This window comes from Procambarus clarkii, chromosome 24 (assembly GCF_040958095.1).
Source record: "Procambarus clarkii isolate CNS0578487 chromosome 24, FALCON_Pclarkii_2.0, whole genome shotgun sequence".
NCBI classification, from domain to species: Eukaryota; Metazoa; Arthropoda; class Malacostraca; order Decapoda; family Cambaridae; genus Procambarus; species Procambarus clarkii.
Genome location: NC_091173.1, coordinates 16,218,911 through 16,233,912, shown reverse-complemented (window position 1 = coordinate 16,233,912; position 15,002 = coordinate 16,218,911). Strand labels below are relative to the sequence as shown.

The 15,002-nt window shown below is 43.9% G+C and overlaps 2 protein-coding genes across 2 annotated transcripts; one reads left to right on the top strand and one right to left on the bottom strand.

Moving 5' to 3' along the window:
* Positions 1-313: 313 nt before the first annotated feature.
* Positions 314-2,644, bottom strand: LOC138367950 (testis-specific gene A8 protein-like). Its single transcript, XM_069330233.1, has 2 exons — positions 2,613-2,644; positions 314-899 (listed from the first exon to the last, which is right to left on the bottom strand). Exons 1-2 carry the CDS (start codon positions 2,642-2,644, stop codon positions 314-316), a joined length of 618 nt encoding a protein of 205 aa, XP_069186334.1.
* Positions 2,643-3,185, top strand: LOC123761813 (merozoite surface protein CMZ-8-like). Its single transcript, XM_045748032.2, has one exon. The coding sequence runs from the start codon at positions 2,643-2,645 to the stop codon at positions 3,183-3,185; it is 543 nt and encodes a 180-aa protein (XP_045603988.2).
* Positions 3,186-15,002: the final 11,817 nt, after the last annotated feature.

The following is a 15,002-nucleotide window of genomic DNA, read 5'->3' as shown; positions in this document are numbered from 1 at the left end:
TGTAAAACACAAATTTTTAAATTAAGTCGGAAATGTGTTGTCAAGTTTTCAGGAAACACTTCACAAAAAACGACGTTCTAAAATCAGCTACCAGGGGCTGCATTCTCAATATTATTTTGACTAACACACTTGTACTCTGTGGTCTTGCTGCGGCTGTCTGTGGTCTTGATCAGCTGTCTGTGGTCTTGATGCGGCTGTCTGTGGTCTTGATCAGCTGTCTGTGGTCTTGCTGCGGCTGTCTGTGGTCTTGATCAGCTGTCTGTGGTCTTGATGCGGCTGTCTGTGGTCTTGCTGCGGCTGTCTGTGGTCTTGATCAGCTGCCTGTGGTCTTGCTGCGGCTGTCTGTGGTCTTGATCAGCTGTCTGTGGTCTTGATGCGGCTGTCTGTGGTCTTGCTGCGGCTGTCTGTGGTCTTGCTGCAGCTGTCTGTGGTCTTGATGCGGCTGTCTGTGGTCTTGATCAGCTGTCTGTGGTCTTGCTGCAGCTGTCTGTGGTCTTGCTGCGGCTGTCTGTGGTCTTGCTGCAGCTGTCTGTGGTCTTGATGCGGCTGTCTGTGGTCTTGCTGCAGCTAACTGTGGTCTTGCTGCAGCTGTCTGTGGTCTTGCTGCAGCTGCCTGTGGTCTTGCTGCAGCTGTCTGTGGTCTTGCTGCAGCTGTCTGTGGTCTTGCTGCAGCTGTCTGTGGTCTTGCTGCGGCTGTCTGTGGTCTTGCTGCAGCTGCCTGTGGTCTTGATGCGGCTGTCTGTGGTCTTGCTGCAGCTGCCTGTGGTCTTGCTGCAGCTGTCTGTGGTCTTGCTGCAGCTGTCTGTGGTCTTGCTGCAGCTGTCTGTGGTCTTGCTGCAGCTGTCTGTGGTCTTGCCTCCGTCGACCAGGCCTCCTGGTTGCTGGACTGATCAACCAGGCTGTTGGACGCGGCTGCTCGCAGCCTGACGTATGAGTCACAGCCTGGTTGATCAGGGTCGCCCCGAACCACCAGACACTAATCCTCAGCAGCTTCACTTCTCCCACATCATTAACTCTTCAATAACATGTTGTGTGTATAAAGAGTATAAGTTAGTCAGGGGAAATAATACATGCCAGGAGATGACATTATCACTTTGCCTCTTGTCTCGGCACATTCAACAATCTGTCTATTTTAGAAATTGTCGTCCAACACTCAGTATAACTACAAAGTTATTTTCACCTGGATTTACCTGAGGGCCACTATCCATCTAGGGGCCTCGATGAGGATAGGAAGTCGATGGCTTGTCAAATGTCCCCCCCCCACCCCCCTCTCCACCTGTGCTGATAACAGGGTAATGCACGTGTAGTTAGGTTGTGTGTTTGCTGGGATGTTATCTGCTAAGATCACCCATGTTGTAGATCCCCAGATCGACATAACACTACAGGCAAAGTTACAGGTAGCGGCATGTATAACCTGTAACTGTCAACACTACACTGATGCATTGTAATTACTGCTGGTAGGGATATGCTGCAGTGAAAGTTGCAGCCTATTATGTTGCAGTGATGAAGGCACAGTTGTACACTACACGTATTCTCACAGGTACTGGAGGCAGCTATTGTAGGCACAAGGCTAAAGTACTTTGAAGTTTTATCACTTGTGAAGTACTGGCTGCCTACTACGCGCAGTACTTGATACACTATCACGATCATCACCCAGCACTTACATCCTTGTATCTCATACAGATCACTTATATACATGTCATGTTAGAGTTGCTATAGTAACCCACATGGGTGTGTCACATGGATGCACCACACAGGTGCACCACACAGGTGCACCACATGTGTGTACTGTGGTAATGTGTCGCCTGTAGCGCCTCCCTCTGGCAGCTGGCTGGGAAGCAGATTTTACTATCGCCAAAATTAATAATTTTACATTTCCTTTTAATAAAAGAGAGACGCACTCTAGAGGTACTGTACAAGGTGAGACGCACTCTAGAGGTACTGTATAAGGTGAGACGCACTCTAGAGATACTGTACAAGATGCGACGCACTCTAGAGGTACTGTATAAGGTGAGACGCACTCTAGAGATACTGTACAAGATGCGACGCACTCTAGAGGTACTGTATAAGGTGAGACGCACTCTAGGTTGTACTCCTGCCATCTGGGGGATGAGACTCGTACTCTAACGCTTCATTGTAATTGTTGAAGTTATCGTTAATTACTGAATACAATATTAGATAAATACAATACAATGAGAATACGGAAAAAAAGAGTTGCCACATTACCTTCGCCAGCGGGAACTGTACCAGCTACAGCGGCCGAGGTCCCCTGAAATGTAGTTTCTCATCATTTACAAATATAGTCGTGGACACATATGTATATTAAATGAGACATTTTCTAACCTGATATATATATATATATATATATATATATATATATATATATATATATATATATATATATATATATATATATATATATATATATATATATATATAGTGCTAACTATGTATCATTAAATTCTTGTGGGAACTAGGTTATCACAGGTAATTCCTCTACTCTAATATTCCTCTCATTAATCCTTTTAACCTTTCATACTTCCATTCAACCCCCCCCCCCCCCCCCCCGTCAACTCTCCACCACTTCTTCCTCTACTTCTCCACTCATCCACCCATCCACTCCTTCATCCAGCTGTTCATCCATGTCTATGTTTCTCCGCCCTCCACCTTCCGTCCTCCGCGTCCTCCGGCCCTCCGCCCTCCGCCCTCCACCCTCCGTCCTCCGCCCTCCGTCCTCCGTCCTCCACCCTCCGCCCTCCGTCCTCCACCATCCGTCCTCCATCCTCCGCCCTCCGTCCTCCGTCCTCCGCCCTCCACCCTCCGTCCTCCGTCCTCCACCCTCCGTCCTCCGTCCTCCGTCCTCCGCCCTCCGTCCTCCGTCCTCCGCCCTCTGCCCTCCGTCCTCCGCCCTCCGTCCTCCGTCGTCCGCCCTCCGTCCTCCGCCCTCCGTCCTCCGTCCTCCGCCCTCCGCCCTCCGTCCTCTGCCCTCCGTCGTCCGCCCTCCGGCTCATTATCATAAACTGATAATAATCTCTAAAATAAACACAAGCTCGCGTGGCAACTCGACTTTCTCCGTCGTGTTCCAGACAAGTTCCCTTAGAGTAAGATTTCTCCCCCAGGGTTCCCACGGCGGCCAATACCAAGCAGCGATCATCCGCGATCACGGGGGAAAATCCCCAGCTTAATCCCCCTAGCAGGACCAACAGAGAGTGATTCATTCTAATTAAATAGTAGTGGTGGGGGAGGAGGGAGGGGGAGATTATTGGTGCTGGGGAGGGGGAGACTGTTGGAGTAGTGGGGAGGTGGAGGGGAAGAGACTGTTGGTGCTGGAGGAACACTGTTGTTGAAGGGTTAAACTGTTGGTGACTGACACACGGTGAAGAAACACTTGTTCAGTGTAAGGGAGCTGGCGAACGGAACTAGAAATAGATAAGGTTTTCGGAGGAACCTCTCCCGCTCTCTTTTCAGTAGGCCTAGGCCCAGGCCTTGCAACTTTTGGTTGCCTTGTGCAATGATGAAGGACAGAGACTATAGATCTGCCATCTACAGCTCTGAGAGATATGACAAGAGACAAAGAGTCGTATGTTATTCATTGCATCAGTCAACCGAAAGTTGGAAAGATTGGGTCCAGGAGTTGAAGCCCGGTGCTGAAGAGAGAGAGGGAGGGAATCCTCTCAAAAAGTGTTATGTCTTGACCATATTTGTAGTGTTACGAAATTCCTTCAGCCTTTCCTCATATTTCAACCAGCTCAGTTCCGTGACCAGTCTTGAAGCAAACCTCATCAGCTTGTGTGATCTTGCATGTACTCAATATATGTGTACGTACGTGTGTGTGTGTGTGTGTGTGTGTGTGTGTGTGTGTGTGTGTGTGTGTGTGTGTGTGTGTGTGTGTGTGTGTGTGTGTGTGTGTGTGTGTGTGTGTGTATGTGTGCGTGCGTGCGTGCGTGCGTGCGTGCGTGCGTGCGTGCGTGCGTGCGTGAGTGCATGTAAAACCTAACGTTCACATGTTCTTCATACACATTCCTGTGACAGTTCTCTTTATTTACTAACCCCATAAAACTAGATAAAAAAAACCTAAATGCATCAACAAAATAAATGTTAAAACAACAACTTCTCTATCAAATGTCAGCAGATGTTTGGTAAATGTGGCGAATGTCTCGCCCTCCGTGAGGATCGATCGTCCCCATTATATCCACATTCTTCTGGCCTTCTCCTTTTCCCCTTGATCTTATTCTCTGTCATTTATACCTTTCATATATTATCTATGATCCCCATAACTGCAGGATCAACAGGAACCACCGACATAAATCAGTGTCGGTCAGGATTGGCAGATAATAATCGCCATCATGTCAAAGTCGACGATCCAAGCCGCCATCTTCACCGGTTTCCAGAACGTAAACAAACTTTTATTTTTGTTTAATAGATATTTTGTTGAAACTATTTAACCAGAAACGCTTCCCTGGATTAGGAGATTAATTAATATATTTTCAATTCATTCGAAATGTTGATAATAGATGTAGTTTTAGTGATGGGGAGGAGCGGGTGTGCAGGGAGTCAAGGAGAGGGTATCAGAGGGCAGGAGATCTGCCGGTCCTGTTATGTTAACAAGTACCAGGAATGGCCATTTTACAGATTCGAGAGACTAATTGGAATTTTAATGGGTCAGTCATTTGTTATTCATTTGTGGCGTTTTTGTGGAGGCTCCGAACTAGTTTTTCCCGTCTTGGTAAAGGCTTCGGAGGAAGGAAGAGCTGCTACTGAAACCTCTACTACTAATACAACTGTTGCTGCTACTGCTGCTGCTACTACTACTACTACTACTACTACTACTGCTGCTGCTACTACTACTATTACTATTACTACTACTATTACTGCTGCTGCTACTACTACTATACTACTGCTACTACTCTTACTACTACTACTGCTGCTGCTGCTACTCCTACTACTATACTACTGCTACTACTCTTACTACTACTACTACTGCTGCTGCTACTTCTGCTACTGTTACTACTCTTACTTCTACTACTCCTAGTACCCTTACTACTACTACTGCTACTACTCTTACTATTAATACTAGCACTTCTGCCGCTATTACTGCTACTCTAGAATCAAGTACTGTTTGAGTTAACAATTTTCGTGGACAGACGTGTAAGTCCACAGGCGGACTGTCATTGTTATTTAGAGTAACACAGTCAAGTACAGCTTTGAGTTAACAGTGCACGTGGAGTAATATTTAGAGATCTGGTAAACAGAGAGTGGGTGGTTTTGATCATCTTCGAGCGTGCAATAATTATTCCTGAGGAGTACTGTGTATAAGCAGAGTGAGCCGCACCCGGCCCACTGATATCTGCCTCTACATCTCTGGAGTTTAGAAGACTTTAAGTGATTTATGGCCAACAATGTTCAGGAGCCTACGTGTACTGTTTGTCTTAATTGCCTTTAATGTTTTGTCTTTTAAACTAAACTCAGAGAAACCTGAGGTGAAAATGTTTATCTCCATTACTGCCATGTTATGATACAATAAATAAGAAATGCCAGAGAAAACATTCAGTTGAGGAACAACTTATCACAGACCAAGTAGATACCTTCCATACCAGGATCAAGGTAACTTAACGAGAGAGAGAAAACCGATATAAAAAAATCTACACTATAAGAGAGAATGTTTGTCTGCCTAAAATTGGAGGCCAGACGCTTGGAGCTAGCCTCACCCAATTTTGCAGGGGGAATGGCCTGAGGTATGGCACGGTCATAGGCTGGTCGGGGGTAGCCAAATGCAAAATCAAATGCTTTAAGAAATATTTGCATTTAGTGAACGACCGTGTGATTTTCAAGGAGTTAGGTGTGAAATATTTGGGGTGAATCTCCGAGAGTTTTAGTTAGTTTAGTCTTCGTAATAACAAAGGGGCGGGGGGGGAAAAAGTGGGGAACGGGGAATGGAAGAGGGTGAGAACGAGGAGACAGTAGATAGATGGATGGAGAGATAGATAGATAGATAGATAGATAGATAGATAGATAGATAGATAGATAGATAGATAGATAGATAGATGGAGAGATAGATGTATAGGTGGATGGAGAGATGGATGGATAGATGTGTAGTTAGATTTGATAGATAGATAGATAGATAGATAGATAGATAGATAGATAGATAGATAGATAGATAGATAGATAGATAGATAGATAGATAGATAGACAGACAGATAGACATGTGCACTGAAAAATGAGTAGGTGGATTGATAGATGGATAATAAAAGGTAGATGGATAAATGAATATATAGAGGCATAAATGTATAGAAAGGTATATGAATAGACTGATGGATGCACAGATAAATGTATAGGACGATGGAAGGATAGATGGTTGTGTAGATGGATGGATGGATGAATAGATTGATAGATGGAGATGGAGGGATGGATAGACGAATAGATAGATGGGTAAATAAATGGATATATGGATAAATAAATATACATACATACATACACACACACATATAAATAATATATATATATATATATATATATATATATATATATATATATATATATATATATATATAATATATATATATATATATATATATATATATATATATATATATATATATATACACATATATATATACACACATATATATATATATATACACACACATATATTATATATATATATATATATATATATATATATATATATATGTATATATATATATATATATATATATATATATATATATATATATATATATATATATATATATATATATATATATATATATATATATATATGGGTACCACATCTGGTGCAAATGTAGGGACCCATAGCCTCGGAGAAGGGAATACAGAGTATTCAGAGAAAAAATTGCCATTTAACTCGAAATACATATGAGTGTTCATTTCTCCTACCACCCTAATTTTTTATTATTTATGTTGTACGCTTTATTATACACGGTTACATAGTTAAGTTGCATATCTGATTGGTTACAAAAAGTGGACATTAAGAGGAAATGAAGGGAAGTTAGTTTCCTAGATGCTGCAGATTTCTTCGAACTCCTCCGACGCCGGGCAGGAACCGAGGACTTGCCGCTCTAGGGTCTCTTGTAGTGTCAATGAGCCTGGAACCAAGATCCTTAAGAAACCTCCTTGCACTCTCTCCCCATGGACCAAGGGTCTCGGATCCTATTGGAATAAAGCTGTACCAGTGATCTATTACCCTGTACTTGGTTGACTTGTATGACTGTGTGTCGCCGCCGCTCCTGCTTGGCCGACAGAGAGGTTGATGTATGTCGCTGCCAGGGTGGATACGCAAGTATAGTCCCACGCCAATTGTCTGCCATTTTTCCAAGGGCGCAGTGTGGGTTAGGTTTCATTAGCAACATAAATCGAAAAAACTTTCCAGTTTGTAAAAATTCAATAACACAAAAGAATACTTTCTATTAGTCCATCACGTCCATATTTGTATGATCGACCACATCGTTAACACAGTACTTTCCTTTTAGGAGGACCTGTTGTATGAACCCCCCTATGTAACCGGTGTGTTGTCGTGAACAGTTCCCCCCCCCCCCCTCTCCCTCTCTCTCTCTCTCTCTCTCTCTCTCTCTCTCTCTCTCTCTCTCTCTCACACTCTCAACGACCACATAACATCACCACACTACCACATACCAGTCACCCATCCACTACACAATATCTCGAACAATCAACTCTGCATACAATATCCATCTAGTTACGAGCTAGTCATACTCTTAAGGAACTCGCCTAAATTTGAGATAGCTCTAAAGTTTATAATGGCAGGCATGAAGCAATGTGTTAATGGCCTCAATGTTGTGATATAATGAGGCAGGGAATATTAAATATTAATGGGAGTGATGGCAGTCCGTCAAGGGATGTGAGGGGGCGAGGAGGGTGGGGAGGGGGGTGTGGGTGACGACAGTCTTTGAGGTGTGGGGGGAAACGTGAGGAGTTGGGGGGGGGGGGCGGGGGCGTTATAACAACAGTCCATCAGAAGATGTAGGGGACTGTCAGTGACAGTCGTCGACGAGACGTAGTTGGGGAGAGTGCAGCCCCCCCCCCTTCCCCGTCCCCCCAACACTACTACAATCCACCAAGCTAATTAGAGGAGAAATTGGCTTAGTCGGGCCCCGGTGCTGGGATGTAAGGATGGGGATTTTGTGGAGAGGTGCAACGGGAAGAAAGGGTAGAGGGAGAGGGATAGAGGTGGTGGTGGTTCCAGTTCTTCGCGTGGCTCCAATTGATTTTCTCGTGGTGGAAGAGTGGAAAAAAAGATGGTAGAAGCGATGGAACGGAAGTGTTGGAATGGATGAAGTGGTAATCAAAGAGGGATTGAGCGGATGTGAGGATTAATGGGAGTTGGGGGTAATGGAGAGTACTGGATGGAAGAGTGGTGAGGTGATTGTGAACGGGTGGTGAGGTGATTGTGAACGGGTGGTGAGGTGATTGTGAACGGGTGGTGAGGTGATTGTGAACGGGTGGTGAGATGATGGTGGTCAGGTGATGGCTGAAGGGTGGGGGAGGGCTGAACTTATTAGCTGATTAATTCCATTCCCGGCATAACAAAATCAATGCTGCCATATACCTAAACAATTCAAGAAACCGTAATTCCAAACAAGAAGTTAAACAGGAGGAGATTGGCTTCGTGGCGAAACATGTTGACAGGGTCATCAATAGAGGATAAAACACTGACCGTATCCTTAGGTGATATCCTTCACAAGTGCCCCGGTCGCTAGAGCACGGGAAGGTGGAGCTCCCGACGCGGGTGACAGATAAGCAGGTGGTATGAGAGCTAAGAAGTGGTAGTAAAGTAAAAGAAGAAAATAAGGTTTGCAAAAGTTAGACGAAGAAGGATACAAGAATATAGCCTACAAGAAAAATACATAAAATGTCATCACATGAGAACAACTGAGGAGATGTTATTGTTCATGTCGCAGACCTCTTACCATAGAACAAACATTATATAGTCTTAAAATTACAAATGCCCTCCTGCCTCGCTTTCTCAACACACTGAAGCTCACCACTGAATGGTCCTGATTTGATTCCGTGTAGGACGAGACGTTTGGGCATATTTATAAACATCTGAGCTAGTTACCTATTGTGGGTTGGATCATGGGGAAGGTTAGTCTTCTTACGCTAGACAATAGGGAAACAAAACTACTGTGTGTATTCTTTAATAACTTAAAATGTTCCAATTTCCCAAGAATTAAATAAGAAACTTGCAATTATTTTAAAGATTAACCAGGGTGGTAGATTAAGATTAACAACGAGGAGGCCTGATAGACGACCGGGCCCCAGGGACGCTAAGCCCCGAAAAACCTCAACGTAACCTCAAGGTAACCTCAAAGCACACTGCTTAATTTCATTTAATGATCATCATGAGCGTTGTAAGTTTCCGGGATGTTCAAAGTAATATTATTAAGATAAACCCTCTGTGATACCTAAATGACTAGATGCAGCTTAATAATTGTAAAGCGACAGAGGTTGGTATTTCCGGTCTCCCGTCCTACCTTGACACGATATAAAATTATTTAAAACATCAGAATAAAACTGAAGAGGACCTATTAGCCAGCACGAGGCAGCTCCTATTTATATCCACTCAAACTTGTTCATGTTTCTAACTTACGTTTGGAGCAATCCAGCGATCCCAGGTATATTATTTTATTTACATCATAGTATTTATGTTTCTGGCGCGCTGTGTAAATACCAGTTCTTAGTAAAGAAACCAAAGCCTAGAAAAGTCGCTCCCTCACACAACAGGTGGCTGGAGGATTAACTTGGCACCAATCCTTAACTGTTCTCAGTTCACCCAACAGTAATTAGGTACATCGTTAGCCGATTGGCGGGATGTGTTCCAGGGAAACCCAGTAGGATTGGTTTACCATGATAGGAAGGGAAACTTCTGAGCTTGCTGACAAGAGTCGAAAGTCGACTGTTCCTGTACCCAATTGTGTAACAAAATAATTACCTAGTTATGGGATCGATTACAGTCAAAAGCTTTAATTTATGACCATACGTAAGTTATCTAAGCTTCAAGTTACTGCCAAGTACCGCTCTCAAGTACACAATAAGAGACGTGACACACTAATCATCTTAACAGTAAGAGAAGTAACACACTAATCATCATCGCAATAAGAGAAGTGACACACTAATCATCATCACAATAAGAGAAGTAACACACTAATCATCATCGCAATAAGAGAAGTGACACACTAATCATCATCACAATAAGAGAAGTAACACACTAATCATCATCGCAATAAGAGAAGTGACACACTAATCATCATCGCAATAAGAGAAGTAACACACTAATCATCTTAACAGTAAGAGAAGTGACACACTAATCATCTTAACAGTAAGAGAAGTGACACACTAATCATCTTAACAGTAAGAGAAGTGACACACTAATCATCTTAACAGTAAGAGAAGTAACACACTAATCATCTTAACAGTAAGAGAAGTAACACACTAATCATCTTAACAGTAAGAGAAGTGACACACTAATCATCTTAACAGTAAGAGAAGTGACACACTAATCATCTTAACAGTAAGAGAAGTGACACACTAATCATCTTAACAGTAAGAGAAGTGACACACTAATCATCTTAACAGTAAGAGAAGTGACACACTAATCATCTTAACAGCAAGAGAAGTAACACACTAATCATCATCGCAATAAGAGAAGTAACACACTAATCATCATCACAATAAGAGAAGTGACACACTAATCATCATCACAATAAGAGAAGTAACACACTAATCATCATCACAATAAGAGAAGTGACACACTAATCATCATCGCAATAAGAGAAGTGACACACTAATCATCATCACAATAAGAGAGGTAACACACTAATCATCATCACAATAAGAGAAGTAACACACTAATCATCATCACAATAAGAGAAGTAACACACTAATCATCATCACAATAAGAGAAGTAACACACTAATCATCATCACAATAAGAGAAGTGACACACTAATCATCATCACAATAAGAGAAGTAACACACTAATCATCATCACAATAAGAGAAGTAACACACTAATCATCATCGCAATAAGAGAAGTGACACACTAATCATCATCACAATAAGAGAAGTAACACACTAATCATCATCACAATAAGAGAAGTAACACACTAATCATCATCACAATAAGAGAAGTAACACACTAATCATCATCACAATAAGAGAAGTAACACACTAATCATCATCACAATAAGAGAAGTGACACACTAATCATCATCACAATAAGAGAAGTAACACACTAATCATCATCACAATAAGAGAAGTAACACACTAATCATCATCACAATAAGAGAAGTAACACACTAATCATCATCACAATAAGAGAAGTAACACACTAATCATCATCACAATAAGAGAAGTGACACACTAATCATCATCACAATAAGAGAAGTGACACACTAATCATCATCACAATAACAGAAGTAACACACTAATCATCATCACAATAAGAGAAGTGACACACTAATCATCATCACAATAAGAGAAGTGACACACTAATCATCATCACAATAAGAGAAGTGATACAAAATGATCAAAATATCACATAATAATAATACCTGTAAATCACTTTTATCTGTGAATTCGAAAATTGGATGATTATTTTTTTCCCTTGATTCTAACTTAGTTTATCGGATTATATCCCGAAGCCTCGACTGGCTCAATTACACTTAATTCAGCAAAACTAAAAAATGATCTCTTAAATCTCTTACAACAACTTGACAACAGCTAATACAAATATAATTACGAACGCAAGCAGCCATCAGGAGCCGCATTTTGAGACCAGGTTTATAATGAGAAGATCCGAGCATCACATCCCGTCAGGCAAGACAGGTCCGGCTCCCTTTATGGACGCGCCAGGGAATTGGATCCACTTTTATCTGGCTCCATCGGCGGCCACTTGAGGTACGGCTGATCATTATAGTGTCTATACTTGCTCTCGAGTAGGGCCCCCTGATCGCAGCTACATCCTAGCCCAGTCGTACAGGGCGAGTGATGGGTCCTAGCACTGTCATTTAGGGCGAAGGATAGATCCTAGCCCAGCCATACAGGGCGAAGGATAGCCAAACCTCACATCAGAAGATGTGTGGTCTTTCTCCATCAGAAGATGGAGAAACGACGACGATTCAGTCCATCCTGGATCATTATCAAGTCGAATGTGGACCATTAACACATACGACTTGATAATGGTCCAGGACGGACCGAAACGTTGTCGTTTCTCCATCTTCTGATGTGTAGTTTGGTCATCACATCTTCAGCCATGTTACTGTGATTCATCGTCTGCACAGGGCGAAGGATAGATCCTGCGCCCTGTCATACAGGGCAAAGGATTGATCCTAGCCCAATCATACAAGGCGAAAGATAGATCTTAGCCTAATCACAGAGGGCGAAAAATATATCATTATCCAGTCGCAAAGTGTGAAGGACAGATCCTAACTTAGTCACACAGGGTGAAGGACAGATCCTAACTTAGTCACATAGGGTGAAGGATAGATCCTAGTCCTGTTATACAGGGCGAAGAATAGATCGTAGCCGCCCTCTAACAACGGTAGACGTCTTGTGTGGACCATGGCCGCCCTCTAACAACGTTAAAGTTCTCTAAGAGCCGTGGGCGTGGTGAGACCACCGCGGGCGTCCTGTGGGTGGCGAGGGGCGCCGTCCACAGATACCGTTGTCTCTTTACGGGCGCCGACCCGATAGGCCCAAGCTTTCTTCCCTGTAATTAATTCATTAACAGCTCCCTCTTCTCATTTTCTGTTGGCGGCTGGCATTGAGCTGCGAAGGGTTTTATTACTTTCAGACCTCTATTACGTCACCTCGTAGCGCTTCAGGGGGGAAATATTACAATGATGCTCTATTCTAATAAGGCAATTACGCTCTCTGCACAAAACTAATTGCCCATTTACGTTAATTAATGGCCTTCGTGATCGTCTTTTGTTTACGCTGGGAGCCTCACCTGCCGACCACCAGATGGCAGAGTGGCGGCCAAGGGGGAAGGCGTCACATGGCCATCGGAACCGCGTCCCAGATCGTTCTGGTGTCCATTACCTGGGTGTCCTAATGGTCAACGTTATAAGGACCCAACGACCCAACGTCCTGGCGTTGGGTGTCCTAACAGTTCATTTCAAGAACTGGGTGTCCACGCCATTCAATATCCAGAGCTGTGTCCAAGCGATTATATTTCTATACCTGGGTGTCCAAGCAATTCAATTTCTAGAGGTGGGTGTCCTAGTGATGGTTATCGTTGTGAAAAATGTTGTACAAGTGTAATAATTCTAGACGTCCTGGGTTGCTGCAGCGCGGTGTCCCCGCATGGAGTGTCCACTGGGCAGATGTCCTGGTACTTGCTGCCCTGTGTGTGTCTAGTGACGGGCGTCCACGTTCTAGGTGTCCTAGCTGCGGCTGGGTCCCATGATGCTGAGGATTACAGCGCCGAAGAGTGAATTGGCGTCGGACACCCTACGGCTGGGTGTCCTAGGTCTTTAGTATCTGATGTCCTATAAGGTTTGGAATCCTAACGTCGGGTATCTTAAGGTTGGGTGTTCTAATGTTGGGTGTTCTAATGTTGGCTGTTCTAACGTTGGGTGTTCTAATGTTGGGTGTTCTAATGTTGGGTGTTCTAATGTTGGGTGTTCTAACGTTGGGTGTTCTAATGTTGGGTGTTCTAATGTTGGGTGTTCTAACGTTGGGTGTTCTAATGTCTGGGTGTCCCAAAACTGAGTTCTAACGCCGGGTGCTCTAAGTCATGGATGGCTCAAATTGCCAAATACCTTAAGTTCTGATGTCCTAAGACTGGATGTCCTTGCGCCGCGTGTCTTAACGCGCTCTAGGACACCCGGCACAGTGCGCTTTAGGACAGCGTGCCGAGTGTCACCCGAGAGGTTGTTCACTCAAGAGTCCTAATTTGTGCTCACAATGAGATGATGGAGCGGCGGCCATCTTGGATCGCTAAGTGAAATACTGCGTAAGGCATGTTGATTGTTTCCTGTAACGCCGTCACTCGTGAATGTTGATTGTCTCCCGTAACGGCGTCACTCACGGACGGTGATTGTCTCCCGTAACGGCGTCACTCAAGGAGGTTGATTGTGAGCGTACCGGAGTCATTCAATTTCATTCACTTCGTTCCCCACACTAGACTACTACACCCACAACCAACACTCCCCCACAACCCATTCTTCCTCACGAGTCACCACTATACCCTCTCACACCACACTAACCCTTCCCCCATGCAACCCCACTCCCACACACAACCTCCTCCCCGACAAAACCCCTCTACTCCCCACCCCCTCAGCCCCTCCCTTAAACCCCAACCCCACTGAATACAACCCCTTTCTCCCACACTATCCTCCCCCCCCCCCACACCTGTTGGACCACCTGCGGGCCAGCCCCTCGAGACAGGCAGGTGTGTTCGCCCAAGCGGGCACTATTCTCTACGTTTCACGGCAGAGGTCTTCTCAATCGCCTCGTTAGACCGTCTTGTGGCGGAATATCGCTGTCGTCGCCCACTCTGACGTTAATCACCACCGCGACAGACGAGGAAATATTGTATGATTGTGAGTGATTGTATGCGATTGTGTGTGCGTGATTGTGAGTGTGCAAAAGTGGACACTGGGAGAAGGAGAAAGGAGGGGCAAGGGTGAGCGGAGGGCTTCACTTCCGCTGTACATGTATATTTTACGTCTTACGCTCAAAGTGATAGAATGAGTTTAGTCGGGACATTTTCATTATTGTTCGGGTCGCTGTGGGTTATGTCAATACGTCAGGACTATACACCCTAACCTTGAGCTTAATGTGGTGGAACACCTTAACATTATGTGGGCTGGAACACCTTAACATAATGTGGTGGAACACAGTAACATTGTGTGGTGGAACACCGTAACATAATGTGGTGGAACACAGTAACATTGTGTGGTGGAACACCGTAACATAATGTGGTGGAACACCTTAACATAATATGGTGGAGCTCCATAACATA

What these genes read in the sequence shown, in the direction of transcription:
- LOC123761813 (XM_045748032.2), top strand. Translation starts at nt 2,643, where the DNA reads ATGTCTATGTTTCTCCGCCCTCCACCTTCCGTCCTCCGCGTCCTCCGG.
- LOC138367950 (XM_069330233.1), bottom strand. Translation starts at nt 2,644, where the DNA reads ATGGATGAACAGCTGGATGAAGGAGTGGATGG. An exon ending in CTGGATGAAGGAGTGGATGG is followed by an intron (nt 900 to 2,612) that starts GTGGATGAGTGG and finishes CGCGTCCAACAG; the next exon opens with CCTGGTTGATCAGTCCAGCA.